Source organism: Chiloscyllium plagiosum, chromosome 6 (assembly GCF_004010195.1).
Source record: "Chiloscyllium plagiosum isolate BGI_BamShark_2017 chromosome 6, ASM401019v2, whole genome shotgun sequence".
NCBI classification, from domain to species: domain Eukaryota; kingdom Metazoa; phylum Chordata; class Chondrichthyes; order Orectolobiformes; family Hemiscylliidae; genus Chiloscyllium; species Chiloscyllium plagiosum.
Genome location: NC_057715.1, coordinates 103,998,006 through 104,013,143, shown reverse-complemented (window position 1 = coordinate 104,013,143; position 15,138 = coordinate 103,998,006). Strand labels below are relative to the sequence as shown.

Genomic DNA, 15,138 nt, shown 5'->3' with positions numbered 1-15,138 from the left:
TTGAAATGTGGAACTTTTTCAAGGAACAGATACGACGTGTCCTTGATATGTATGTACCTGTCAGGCAGGAAAGAGATGGTCGTGTGAGGGAACTTTGGTTGACGAGGGAGGTTGAATGTCTTGTAAAGAGGAAGTAGGAGGCTTATATAAGGTTGAGGAAACAAGGTTCAGACAGAGTGTTGGAGAGATACAGGATAGCCAGGAGGGAGCTGAAGAAAGGGATTAGGAGAGCTAAGAGAGGGCATGAAAAATCTTTGGCAGGTAGGATCGAGGATAACCCCAAGTCCTTTTATGCATATGTGAGAAACATGAGAATGACGAGAACGAGGGTAGGTCCAATCAAGGACAGTAGTGGGAGACTGTGTATTGAGTCGGAAGAGATAGGAGAGGTCTTGAATGAGTACTTTTCTTATGTATTTACAAATGAGAGGGACCGTATTGTTGAAGAGGAGAGTATGAAACGGACTGGTAAGCTAGAGGAGATACTTGTTAGGAAGGAAGGTGTGTTAGGCATTTTGAAAAACGCGAGGATAGACAAGTCCCCCAGGGCTGACAGGATATATCCTAGGATGTTGTGGGAAGCAAGAGAGGAAATTGCAGAACCGTTGACAATGATCTTTTTGTCTTCACTGTCAATGGGGGTGGTGCCAGGGGACTGGAGAGTGGCGGATGTTGTGCCCTTGTTCAAAAACAAAGGGAACAGGGATAACCCCAGGAATTAGAGGCCAGTTAGTCTTACTTCGGTGGTAGTAAAAAGTAATGGAAAGGGTACTGAGGGATAGGATTTATGTGTATCTGGAAAGGCACTGCTTGATTACTTTGAGGTGACCAAGCATGTGGATGAGGGTAGAGCAGTGGATGTAGTGTACATGGATTTTAGTAAGGCATTTGATAAGGTTCCCCATGGTAGGCTTATGTGGAAAGTCAGGAGGCATGGGATAGTGGGCAGTTTGGCCAGTTGGATAGAGAAAACTGGCTAACCGGTTGAAGTCAGAGTGGTGGTAGATGGTAAATATTCAGCCTGGAGCCCAGTTACAAATAGAGTTCCGCAGGGATCAGTTCTGGGTCCTCTGCTGTTTGTAATTTTTATTAATGACTTGGAAGAGGGAGTCGAAGGATGGGTCAGTAAATTTGCGGACGATACAAAGATTGGTGGAGTTGTAGATAGTGAGGAGGACTGTTGTCGGCTGCAAAGGGACTTAGATATGATGCAGATCTGGGCTGAGGAGTGGCAGATGGAGTTCAACCCTGTCAAGTGTGAGGTTGTCCATTTTGAAAGGATAAATAAGAATGCGGAATACAGGGTTAACGGTAGGGTTCTTAGTAAGGTGGAGGAGCAGAGGGATCTTGGGGACTATGTTCATAGATCTTTGAAAGTTGCCACTCAGGTGGATAGAGCTTGTAAGAAGGCCTATGGTGTATTAGCGTTCATTAGCAGAGGGATTGAATTCAAGAGTCGTGAGGTGATGTTGCAGCTGTACAGGACCTTGGTAAGGTCACATTTGGAGTACTATGTGCAGTTCTGGTGGCCTCATTTTAGGAAAGATGTGGAAGCTTTGGAGAGGGTGCAGAGGAGATTTACCAGGATGTTGCCTGGAATGGAGAATAGGTCCTACGAGGATAGGTTGAGAGTGCTAGGCCTTTTCTCATTGGAATGGCGAAGGATGAGGGGTGACTTGATAGAGGTTTATAAGATGATCAGGGAATAGATAGAGTAGACAGTCAGAGACTTTTTCTCCAGGTATAACAAGAGTGTTACAAGGGGATATAAATTTAAGGTGAAGGTTGGAAGGTATAGGGGGAATGTCAGGGGTAGGTTCTTTACCCAGAGTGTGGTGGGGGCATGGAATGCGCTGCCTGTGGGAGTGGCAGAGTCGGAATCATTGGTGACCTTTAAGCGGCAATTGGATAGGTACATGGATAGGTGCTTAAGCTAGGACAAATGTTCGGCACAACATCGTGGGCCGAAGGGCCTGTTCTATGCTGTACTGTTCTATGCAATCAATGGAAATCAAGGGGCAACTCTTTACTAGTTGGAATAATATCAGGCACGGGGAAGATGGTTGTGGCTGTTGGACGTCAATTATCTCATCTCCAAGATAACGCTGTAGGAATCCCTCAATGTAGTGTCCGAGGCTCAACCATCTTCAGCTATTTCAATAATTACCTTCCCTCCATCATAAAAATTGGTGGCATAGTAGATAGTGAAGATGATCACAAAGGAATCTTCATGAAATGCATTTGGTACAGCAAAAAAAAGGTAGGACTTAATTATAATTAGTGGTAGGGCTTTAGGTAGCATTACAGAACAGCAGGACCTAGGGGTTCAGGTACATGACTCTTGGAAGTTTTTGTCACATATAGACAGGCATTTAGCACACTTGCCTTCATTGCTCAATCCTTGGAGTGTAGGAGTTGGGAGGTCATAGGTTATGTTGAGGTTGTACAGGACATTGGTGAGGCCTCTTCTGGAATACTGTGTCCAGTTCTGGCCACCCAGTTGTAGGAAGGATATTATTAAGCTAAAAAGGATTCAGAGGAGATTTACCAGGATGTTGCTGAGTATGGAACATTTGAGTTATAAAGAAAGGCTGTATAGGCCAGGACTGTTTTCACTGGAGCACTGAGGTTGAGAAGTGACTTCGTAGAAGTTTATAAAATAAAATAATGAGGGGTATAGGTAGAATTAATAGTAGTTGTCTTTTCCCTAGGATGGGAGATTTCAAGACAAGGGGGCACATTTTTACGGTGAGAGGAGAGAGATTTAAAAAGGACGAGGGGCAATTTCTTTTAATACAGAGGGTGGTCTGTGTGTGGAATGAACATCTTAAGGAAGTGGTGGATATGGGTACAATTACAATGTCTAAAAGGAATTTGGATAAGAACATGAATAGATAAGGTTTGGAGGGATATGGGCCAGGACCAGGACCAGGCAAATGGGACTAGTTTAGTTTGGAATTATGTCCAGCAAGGACTGATTGGACCAAAGTCAGTTTTCGTGCTGTATGACTAAGGGCAGAAATGGGCATGTTTGCCTTGTAGGCCTTTTTATCACAAATGCACACCTAAAATACTTCTTAAATTTTATGAAGTTTTCTGCCTCTACCACCCTCAAAGGCAGCAAGTTCCAGATTCCCACAACCCTCACTGAAAAAAAGGGCTTTCTCTCATTTCATCTAAGTCTTCTGCCACTTGCCTTCAATCTTTGCCCCCGGCCATTGGTCACAAGTGCGGACATTCACCAATGATCAGACAATGCTTGGCACAATTTACAATTCCTCATATACTAAAGCAGTCCATGCTCCAATTCAGTATGACCTGGACAACATCCAGGCTTGGGCCAAGTAACGTTCGCACTACACTAATGCCAGGCAATGACCATCTACAATAAGAAATGATCGAATTAGCGCCCCTTGATATTCAATGGCATTACCATCACTGAATCCCCCATTATCTATCATTGGCCAGAAACTCAACTAGACTCACCATATAAATACAGTGGCAACAGGAACATGGTAGAGTTTGGGAATACTGCAGCAAGTAATTCATCTCCTGACTCCCCAAATTCTGTCCATCATTGACAGGGCACACATCAGGCATGTGATGAAACACTTCCCACTTGCCTAGATAGGTACAGCTCCAACAATACTCAAGAAACTAGAGACCATCCAGACAAAGCCGACCCCCACTCGATTGGCTCTACATCCACTCTCTCCGCTAACCATCAGCAAGATTAGTGTACACAATCTGCAAGATGCACTGCAGAAATTCACCAAAGATCCTTTGACAACACCTTCTCCACCCACAACTATTTCCATCCAGAAAGAAAAGGGCAGCAGATTCATGGGAAAACCATCACCTTCACGTTCCCGTCCAAAACACTCACCATCCTGACTTGGAAATATATTGCCATTTCTTCGGGGTCACCATCCTGGAATTCCCTCTAAGGGCATTATGGGTCTACCTATAGCACAAACTACAGCAGTTAAAACAGGTAGCTTACCAATACCAAGGCCAACTAGGGATGGGCAATAAATGCTGGTCATCCAGGGACACCCACGCCCCACAAGAGGATAAAAAAGTTGTAGGGAGCACTAAAGCAACAGTCAATCTCACCATGTTGTATAATGTAAACAGAAGGTCAGGTTCATTGGATGCTAATTTCAGGGTCTTTGTCAAAGAATTGAGTTTGTCTCAAAACCTTTCTAAAGAAACCAAATCAAAACTAGTTGATGAGCAAACTTGGTCACAGGTCTGGTATTGAATGTCTTCAACTTCAAGTGAAATGCAAAACTTTTCATTATGCAGAACACATCTGCAGAAACTGTTGAGAAAACTGGAGGCTTAGAACAATAGTTGGTGGAAGGCATCATCTGGGAGGTTAAAACAGACATCACAAGCAGTTGCTGAAGTTCTACAACGTAAGAATAGCGGCATGCCATTCCGCCACACAATGCATACAATCTCTGCTCAATACTGACTAAATTCTCTATTTATGGTAAAACATTATAAACTTATTTTGTTGTTAATTTAGTCCCAATTTCTAACAGCAAGCATTGCAAAGACATCAAATGGTATACTCCATAGTGAAATGCTGCAATATGCATTTTATTTGTTTACCTTAGATGCACTGAACACAGTACTGATTATATTCTGACATGCTTCCACTGCACCATCGCCATTAAATTCCAATGCAACAACAGGACCTGCAGAAAAGAAAATAAGAAAAGGTTCATACAAGCATAACTCAGGTGTGCGCAGTGCCCATTTCTCATGCATAAATTTCATTCCCAATGTTATTCTTTTATTCAATACTCCATAAATAAAATAATTTCTGTCAGGAATGCAACCATTCTCCCTTCCTCTCTAGCGCCAGCCATCAGAAAAATCTTCCCATTTTTAATGTTTTCCTGCCCAGTTTGCAAAATGTTAATTGTTAAACATTAAATACAACATAACAAAAAATTAGAATTTAGTTTCAAAAGATGGCAGAAAAATTTAATACTAAAGGAGTAATCAGTAGTACATTTCCTGCAAGAGCAGCACCCAAGTTCTTCCCTAAATATCCAGACCACACACATCAGTTTGTCCTCAACACATGGAAGAAAGTGGCAACGCAGGTTGATAGAGTTGTCAAGGCTGCATACTGCCTTCGAATGGGGTACTGAGATCAAGAGTTGGCAGGTCATATTACAGTTTTATAGGACTTTGGTTTGGCGACATTTGGAATACTGCATACAATTCTGGTCACCACATTACCAGAAGGATGTGGATGCTTTGGAGAGGGAGCAGAGGAGGTTAACCAGGACATTGCCAGGTATGGAGGACACTAGCCATGAAGAAAGGTTGAGTAGATTAGGATTATTTTCATGAGAAAGACAGAGGTTGAGGGGAGAACTGGTTGATGTCTACAAAACCAGGAGAAGTTTAGACAGGGTGGATAGCAAGCAGCTTTTCTCTCCCCCCCCCCCCCTCGCAAGAGTAGAGGACTTAATTACTAGGGGTCACGAGTTCAAGGTGAGATGGGAAACATTTAAGGAAAACATGCGTGGAAAGTTCTTTACGCAGAGAGTGGTGGTACCTGGAACATGTTGCCAGTAGACGTAGGCACAATAGCATCATTTAAGATGTATCTAGACAGATACATGGGCAGGGAACAAAGGGATACAGATCCTTCGAAAATAGGTGACAGGTTTAGATAGAGGATCTGGTTTGGCGCAGGCTTGGAGGACCAAAGGGCCTGTTCCTGTGCTGCAATTTTCTTTGCTCTTATATTATTTTCCTCCTTTAAGAGACTCCTGAAAACTACCACATCTTTGACTAAGCTTTTGGCTACCCACCCCTCTGCAGCATCTCCTTGTGTGGCTGGAGTTGTATCTTGTTTCACACTACTCATCACATGAAAAGTGCTCCATAAGTTTAAGTTTATAAAGTGTTGGACACTGAAGCATGTTGTCTTCAGCAACTTTGCAAACTCAAACAGCATTTGCCTTTCTACTATCCGATTTCAGTGAGATTACATAAAGCAATCTGATCCATCAATTTCTTATTAATGTTTCTACTAAAACGATCAAAAAACTACCTTAACAGTTACAATTGGAACACATTTTAAGAAAAAACTTTGAAACATTATAAACTGCAGCGGGATTAAAAGTGTGTCGTTTGGGGGCGGGGGGGGGGGGGGGGGGAGTGGGGGCTGTGGTGGTGGTGGCAGCAGAGGCGGAGTTGTGACAAACAAAGACAATGATTTCAGTCTTCCCAATATTTGAGATGGAAGTTAATGACCCATTAAGGAATGGTGGCAGTAAAACAATATACCAAGTATGTATTACACACAGCTTGGGGTGAAATTCTGAATTTATTGACACATTGATCATTACAAACATTACATCTGACGGTCCAATAGACCATGAGACAGAATTGAGGCTAATGCTGGAAGAGATGAGGTGGTGGTTGAAGATTACATAGATTTAGGAAATGGATTGATTAAAATAGAATAAAATTCCTGTCCCCTTCCCAAACACATAACTTTACCTTGCTGAAGTAGTGGAATAAAATCTGCTGCTTTCTCCTTAAATACTCTGTTGGCATCATCTGGCCGCATTGAAATTTCTTTTGTTTGAACAAGAGCAAAATCCTTTGCAGCCATCTTTTGAAAAGTAAAAATCAAGATGTTAGATTTACTGTCAGAAGCACTCACTCAACACCAACTTAGAAGATAATACAAGCTTTATTTAAAACTATCTGAAAATGAAAGACTGCAATGCTAAGATACACCTGCTACAATATCCCATCATGGCACATCCAAAAGTTTCTTTAAAGGAGCTTAACTCTTATATAAACATTGACCCATTATTTCACTAACTACTTGCAATTTACACGTAGTTAATATCTAGGTTACCTGAAAAAGGTGATGGAAGCAGTTTTAATCATTACATTCAAAAGAAAATAAGATAAATACTTGAAATGGAGAAATTTATGGGGCTATGGGAAAAATGCATTGAAGGGAATATAGCCCCCTAAAGAGATGCCACAGACATGATGTGCTGAATGACCTGGGTTATGATTATTATCAAAACTATAGAATTTTAAGAAAGTTAAAAATCTACCACATAATATGCTTGCTAGCAATCATTGTTTTCCAGGCAGATTGGAAACTTAATCCAACCATTTTATGATCAGAAACTGACTAATACTAACTGAAGAAAAAGGACTAAATAAATAGACATTGACCTTGCTTTAAATAAAGGATGTACATTAATGACATGAGAAAACATGCTGCTTGGAGATGTTCATGAGCTTGGGCATGAGAGTCTTGGTTCACAAATGTGTTCAGTATAGAGCATTTCAGTAATCAGACATGTATTCTAGTCATGCCTTGAAACTCTAGATGGGTTTCAACGTCATCAGCATCAAGAGTTAATTTTAAAACATCACAAAATTTCATTAGGTTAAAAACCAAAATAATTTAAGTGAAAATCTATGAAACAAAAAAAAAGTTGCCACACTTTTGTTTTTAAGAAAATGAGTTAAATATTTAACTTTGCAAGGGTTCAGTTAACTCAGCTGGCCAAATGGCTGGTTTGCAATGTAAAGTGACACCAATAGTGTAGATTCAGTTCAAACACCGGATGAGGTTATCGTGAAGGATCCTCCTTCTCAACCTCTTCCCCTTGCCTGAGGCACGCAACCTTCAGGTTTAATGATCTCTAATGAGAGACATCAACTTGTGATCCGATAGGACGATGCCAAGTTTAGTTTAACTTCGTTCAAACTGGTTGAACATTCCAATGGTGCATCAGACATAGATATCTATAAGTGTCAAAGGCTGAGAAGTCAATTTTTAGCTCACCTTACCAGCAATTTCCTTGAATGGAGCTAGCCTACTTACAACCTGTATTTGACCCCAAGTTAACTTCTGGTTTTAGATTCTCCATCTCAAAGACTGTCTACTTTTACCACAAACTTTTCCTTAACCCCATTTGCCATAACCCATATCAAGAATATGTGCATCTGTCCTTTTTTAAATCATTCTGAATGCAGGTCTCTATGCTGTTACTTTCAACATTTGATAACATACCATAGTTATTTAAGCATATGCTCTACTAACATGATCAGTTATTATCATCAGGATATTCACTGCAAATCTGAATTTGTGTTTAGTTAATGCCACATGGAATAGCCCAGGTTAGTAATCCAGTGACCCACGTTCAATTCCCACCACAGTGAATGCAGGAATTTAAATTCAATAAAATATATTTGGAATTTTAAAAAAAAGTCTGACGACCATTCTCGATAGTCATACTGTACTCTACTAATGCCCTTCCCTTTAGGGAACAGCCATCTTTACTTTTTCGGGCCTATATGTGACGCCAAACTCACAAATGTAGTTGACTACCGTTGGAAATGTCCGAAAAGCCACTTCCTTATATCCAAAGGCAACTAGGGATGGGGGATAACATTGCCCACATCCCATGAGTGAATTTAAAAAATGATTTAGTAATAGGATTGCAATCATTTACTTACTGTATTACACTGCAAATTCACATCATTTCTGGCGAGAGACAGGAATTGGTACCCCAGAGAATATCAGAGGAAAAACTAACATTACAACAGCTAACAAGACGCAGCTGTAACTCTTAATTACTTTAAATTTTGCGATGATCTGTTTTGCCAGCCTACTTCCTGGATATCAAGTTGCAAATGAGACAAAGCTCTCCAATTGAGCAATGGCAAAAACAAATCCATTTTATTCAGTGCCTGCTGAAAGCACCCTAGTTTGGCATCAACTCTATTCAATTCCTTGATGCCTAATGTTTGAAAATCTTACTGTTAATTTCCATATCTTGCATTGTGACCTATATATTAAAAAATCCCTAATTTTGACCATGCCAATCATATTAACACAAGTTGCTCTTTCCCCTATACATCTCTCAGGGAAAAAAAAATCATTCATCCAAGCTTAAGCATCCACTTTCTTCCATTCAAACATAAGCCCAGCTTTAAGGGTAAAGATTAAGATTCTGAGAAAGGAAATTATGGAAGCTTAATGTTATCTTCAATGATCTAATATTAAATGTACTGATAGCAAAACTCTTGGACTCTTGAGACAAAAGGTCACAGAGCTCAAGTCCCAATCCAGAGACTGGAGCCAATAAAATCTGGTCTGACACCCATTAAGAACCAAGGCAGCAGTGCTCTCAAAGACAGCAAATTGGAGTACTATCTGCCTTAAGGTATTTGTTTAAAAACAAAATCACTTAGCATAATATCAAAGATTTGGGGGATTATCCCAAGGGTGCTGGCCAATATTTATTCCTCAATCTATAACAAACAAAAATTGTCAGATTGATGGCTGTTGCTTTTCATGGCAATGTGCTGTGCATTAACCTGTTGGTGCATCTCTTACACTGCAAGTGACTTGTTGGGAGGTCATGAAAGGCAGTGAATGCAAGTTTAAACCCTTTTATGCCTATGTGGAAACCACTCAAGCTGACACATGCAGAGAAAAGGAAGTATATAAATACCAGATTTCTTTTCCTTCCCCTAATTGTTAGCTTGTAAACAATGTGATACCTTTCCACACAGCACTTTATGTTGGAGCTAAAACAAACGGGTTTTCAATAGTGTTAGATAGTAACTTATGGAAGGATTTTGTTGAAACATGTAAGGTGATGCATTTTGGGAGACTATCAAGGCAAGGGAGTACACGATGAATGATAGGATCAGTAGGACTTTGGTGTACATAGATCCTTGAAAGCAACAGGATCAGTGATATAGGATGGTTAAGATGGCATACAAATTAGCTGGCCTTTATTAGTTGAGACGAATATAAGAGTTAGGAATAGGTCATTTATGATGCAGTTGTAGTTCCCTACTGCTGAGCCCAGAGGCCTGGGTTCAAGTTCCACCTGGTCCACAGGTGCATAATACCATGTCTGAATAGGTTAATTAGAAACTTATGAAGCAGCTGTGTAAGACATTTGCTTAGGTCACAATTAGAGTACTGTGTGTAGTTCTGGTTGCCATACTACAGAAGGATGTGACTACATTGGAGAGGGTACAGAGAATATTTACTAGGGTATTACCCTAGTCTGGAGCATTTCAGCTACTAAGAGACCACATAAGCTATGGAGTTTTCCTTGGAGCAGAGAAGGCTGGTGGATTGTGGAGTTGGGGTAAGGGCTGATTGAGGTCTACAGAATCATGATGGGCTGAGATCAGGTTGGTAGCAATGAGTTTTCCCCTTAGAAGGATAAATTACCAGGGGCACAGATTTAAAAACGTAAAGTTTAGGAAGTTGAGAGATTTAAGGAAATACCTTGGATATCTGGAACTCACTGCCAAAACACTGCTAGATGTGGGAACCATCACAACATTTCAGTAGTATTTAGACAAACATTTGAAACACCATTAGTGTACAAGATTAGTCGTTGAATGCTGGAAAATGTGATCAGAATAGATAGATGTTTGATCGCTGGTTTGGAGACCGTGAACCGAAGGAACTCTTTCCATGCTGCAATACACTGACTATATTACACATGCCATTTCCTGTGATGATGTCATTTCCTATTCTTTTTCTTGGGGGGGGGGGGGGGGGGGTTGTGGTGTGGGAATGGATCCAAGTCAATGTGTTTGTTGATAGAATTCTGGTTGGAATACCATGCTTTGGAAAACATCAACAACACTGACTTGAATCCCATTCACCATCCCTGAGAAAAATAACAGGAAATGACATCACCACAGCAAATGACATCACCAACCCAAGGAAACCTAAACACAAAAAGTGGGTCATAGCACCAGTGCTTCATCGGAGGCTCACTGATGTTACCTAGTATGATGACAAAACATCTGAAACCAAACCTTCCAGCTCAACAAGCAAACCTACATCCAGAACCTCAACCTGAGCTACAAATCTTCTCAAAACTCACTATCTGACTCAGGTGACTAATTCTCACATACAGACTTTGACAATGAATGCCATTCACAATCCCAATCCTATTAACACAAATGTTACATAGAAGTTTTTCACTTGCCATCAGAAACAAGAACTCCAACCCAGCTTATCTACACTCCACACCCAAAAACTCAAGGAATCAAATCAATGGTTTCACTCATACCATCATGGTTTTTGTGGTCCATTTGGAGGTTCAAATAGAGATCTGACTAAAATGAAGTTGGATGACACCTTAAGGTATGCCTTCAAGAAATGAAGATTATATCAAGTTCACTGCACAGGAAATAATTCAACCAATCATACCGGTGTTGGTTCATTAAGCAATTCAATACTGACTGATTGTATGCTTTTCTCTAGTGTCCCATTATCCTGTGTAATCAATACTTGTAGCTTGAAAAATGTCTGCTCATTTCATTTATTTCGCTTTGTAAAATTCATCGAGCCTTCACATTTTAGCTAATGGGGCCAGAGCATGTCAGATTCAGAACATTGCCAATGCTTGCTCCCTGGAAGCATTTAGAAATATGACAGGCTCTTCAGAGACACTGCAGAATCACAAAGCAACTTTGAGCAACTCACAAACTGCAAGTTACACTAAACTACCAAGTGTAGCCATACAATTTTCCTCACCTCGTCAATTAACTTCCTGGCATTGGCTGTTGTGTAAACTCCAGCAAAAAACACGACCAAGCACAACTCTTCGCTGTTCTTCTGCCTGTGCCCCCGTGTGACTGGAACAATGCTCCTGTTCAACTCGGTGGAGATCCGAACTGATTTGAACTCTTCCAAATCAGGAAGAGGAACAAAATCCTGGGGTAGCGCATCTTCAGGCAACAAGGTCCAGTTGTTCTCATCTGCAACAGGGGTGAAGTCATGGATGTTGCTCCAGTTATTGTTGAAGATACTCAAACCTGCATCTTTGAACTGGTAGCCCAACTCGGGATAGTAATATTGGAAACAACCAAACTTCATGCCCGTGGATGATTCGATGATAGGTTGTGTGGCACAACATAGGAAGATGTCCATTTTTTTGCAATCACGAGTACGGAATTGCTGACAAGCAACAACACATTTGCAGTCTGTACAGTTACGGAAAAAGACACTGCCCTTGATAGGTCCCAGAAATATCCTGCAGTTGGTGCAGTCATCAATAGTGATTGTAGCAGAGTGGTCAAAAATGTAAATGTTGCAATTTTCGCATTCTTGGATGACAAATTGCTCACCGGCAACTTTACCAGGCAATCGTCCTACTGTCTGATCCTTTACCTGAACCAGCATATAGTCTTTAACATCAATCTATTGGAATAAAAAGCAAAACAAATTACTTCAAAATATAAAAATTTCTGATCCAGTATATTGAACACAAGTAAATCTTACTGAAAATGCATAATCATACACAGTGTAAATAACACTATATAACAATGCACCACATACAATTTTTCTGGCACAAAAACGACATTATACACTGCAAATCATTCTATCCTTCTTTTGTACACAATATGTTATACTCACATGAGTCGGAAATTTCAGTTGTGTTTTACTTTGCAGTACCTTGTAACTGCAAAGGATCAAGCAGACGGTGATGTGAAGGTGCACAGGAGTTTAAGAGATGCTCATTCTTTGCACATTGTAAAATGGTGCCATCCACACCATCTGTGGTTTATACACAGTTTGATCCTGATTTTGGGGGATTTTTCAAAGCTTCAAAGATCGACTGACATCTATAGTGTGGTTGGAGTGAGGGCCATGCATATAGTTCAGATGGTTTATAAGTGCAAGTTCTACAATTTATCAGACATCACCATTCTGCTGTTTCTAAACACAATGAAAATTATAAATTTTGAATTCATAAGTCATTCAATAAGCATTGGATAAGTCCACAAATAGATTTGCTTGAAATATCAGTTTGGTTCTGTCGAGACAGAAGGCTGAATTTCAAATTACACAATTTAAAATCATTAAAGACAAAAAAAAAGTTACAATCCAGCTGACAGTGGTATACAGTAGCAGTGAATAGCACTGCTGCCTCACAGCACCAGGGATTCTGGTTCAATTCTGGCCTTGGGTGACCATCTATGTGGAGTTTGCACATTCTCCTCATGTCTGTGTGGATTGCCTCCCGGTTCTCTGGTTTTCTCCCACAGTCCAAAGATGTGTAGGTTAGGTAGATTGGCTATGTTAACCTTCCCCATAGTGTCCGGGAATGGGCAGGTTAAGTGGACTAGCCATGATAAATAAAAGGTTATGGGTATAGAGTGGGTGGGATGCTCTTTGGACAATTGGTGCAGACTTGATGGACTGAATGGCCTATTTCTGCACTGTAGGAATTCAATGATTGGCAGTAAGAAAATGCTGAATTGCCAGAGTGGTCATCTTTTCAAAGAGATATTAAACAAAGACACCAACTGCCCGTTCCAATGGCTGAAAAAAAAGTTTCACTGCACTGCTCAGAAAACAGCAAAGGATTGTTTTCCCCTAATTTATTATCTAAATTTATCCCTCGATGCTTTAGATAATACTCAAGTAAAAGATGATGCATCTGTGCAATTTCTTTCTTCATAGTTTAAACAATGCTGATGAATTAAGACTTACTCCAACACGAAGAATCACCATCCTGGCACCCCCTTCCTAACAGGGCAGTTGGTGTCCCTTTAGTTCAAGGGTTGCAGCAATGCAAAAAGGCAGTCACTACTGCCTTCCGCAAGGCAACTTGGAATGGGCAATAATTGCTGGTACTTGCCAGCGATGTCCACATGCTGTGAACAAACAACATATACAAAAAAACCTGCAGCGAAGAAAGTCAGTTTTACGGTTACAGCCATCTGTAGAAATGTTCTATACACAAAACAGCGGAAGGAAATGTAATATTACTGATGTTACTCCACTTAAAATATCCCTGATTTTAACCACTCTGCTATTGCTGACTGCCGCGATTGACCCAAAGCTAAACAATTCCTTCCTGAAACAGCCCTACTTCTCTTACTCACTTAACCTTTAAGCAACACCTCGAAATCTAGCTTGTTGACCATTTGGACATCTCACCTTTGTTTCTCTGCCTGTGGCTTGATATCATCTTTTCTTTTATAACACTCCTGTGAAGTTCCACAGAACATTTTATTATATTACAGGCACTTTATAAAAATAGATTAACGTTGAAAGCCTCATGCTTCACAAAACTCTGTTGAGGATCAATCAGGGGAATGAAAGCCCATTTCAAAGAGGGTGTGTGGCACTTTCTTCCTCTCTATGCCTTCAAGATCATGTTCTTCATTTCCAATTCTCAAATGAAAGTGGTTTTAGCACAGGTGTTGCTAAGTTAAGCACAGTGAGAACAATGCCAGATACCCACAAGTTCCAACATAAGCTTACCATAATGACATTTCGAACAAACAGTAGCTTGAACATGGTATTGGTCAAACAACTTTTACTTTCAATTTATTTTTGTTAGCAGAGTTAGGTATCTGGAGTACCGCATTCAGTTCTGGGTGCTGCACCACAGGAAGTATCATCATTGGGAAGTGGTCATTACAGAAAGATACCAGGACAAAAAATTTTAAATTTAAGAACAGGTTGCACAGATTGAACTTGTATTCCACAGACTACAGAAAATTAAGGTGTGATCTAATTGAGGCATATGATTAAAGGACTTAATAGGATAGACAGAAATAATTTCCGCTGGGCAGACAGTATCAACTAGGGCTGGGTGGGGCATAGCTTTAAAACTAAGGTTTAGAACAATGCTCCTGTGATTTCAGGAAGCCGTTCTCCACAGGATAGTGGAAGCCTGAAACATGTTCGCTGTAAAGACTAATGAGTCTAGTCTTCAAATAATAGAGAAATATATAAATGTGCGTTAAGCAAGGGTAATAAAGGAATATAGAGCAAAGACAGGTAAATATTCTGTACAGTTAAAATAGAAAACAGTTGTGATAATCAAAAAGCAAAATTGTCTGTTCTGATGTGTAGGTAGAATTTATTTCATTCCCAATATTTTAGTTAGAATTAAGTTTTGTAGAACCAAAAAATACATGTTGTAAATAAAAGTTCAGAGGCACAAGAAAAGTCCCACTGTAAATGTCATCAAATGCAGGAAATTCAACAGTTAAAAAAAAAGTGTGAATTGGGTGTAAAGTTTAGGTTCTGTATACATGAGGGAGGGAAACTATTTTACCAGCTAGGAC

General features: G+C 40.2%; 1 protein-coding gene across 2 annotated transcripts in view; it reads right to left on the bottom strand.

The window, feature by feature from the left end:
* The window catches only part of rp2 (RP2 activator of ARL3 GTPase), a 40,353-nt gene that overhangs the window by 10,116 nt on the left and 15,099 nt on the right, over positions 1 to 15,138 (bottom strand). The window contains exons 1-4 of one of the 2 annotated variants that reach the window (XM_043692314.1): positions 12,470 to 12,493; positions 11,588 to 12,253; positions 6,535 to 6,649; positions 4,621 to 4,706 (exon numbers count right to left, since the gene is read on the bottom strand). In XM_043692314.1, the coding sequence (XP_043548249.1) occupies positions 4,621 to 4,706; positions 6,535 to 6,649; positions 11,588 to 12,235 (849 nt within the window). In that variant the 5' untranslated portion in view covers positions 12,236 to 12,253; positions 12,470 to 12,493. Of the gene's footprint in view, positions 1 to 4,620; positions 4,707 to 6,534; positions 6,650 to 11,587; positions 12,254 to 12,469; positions 12,494 to 15,138 lie in introns of those variants that run through there. The other variant, XM_043692313.1, reaches the window with a different exon arrangement.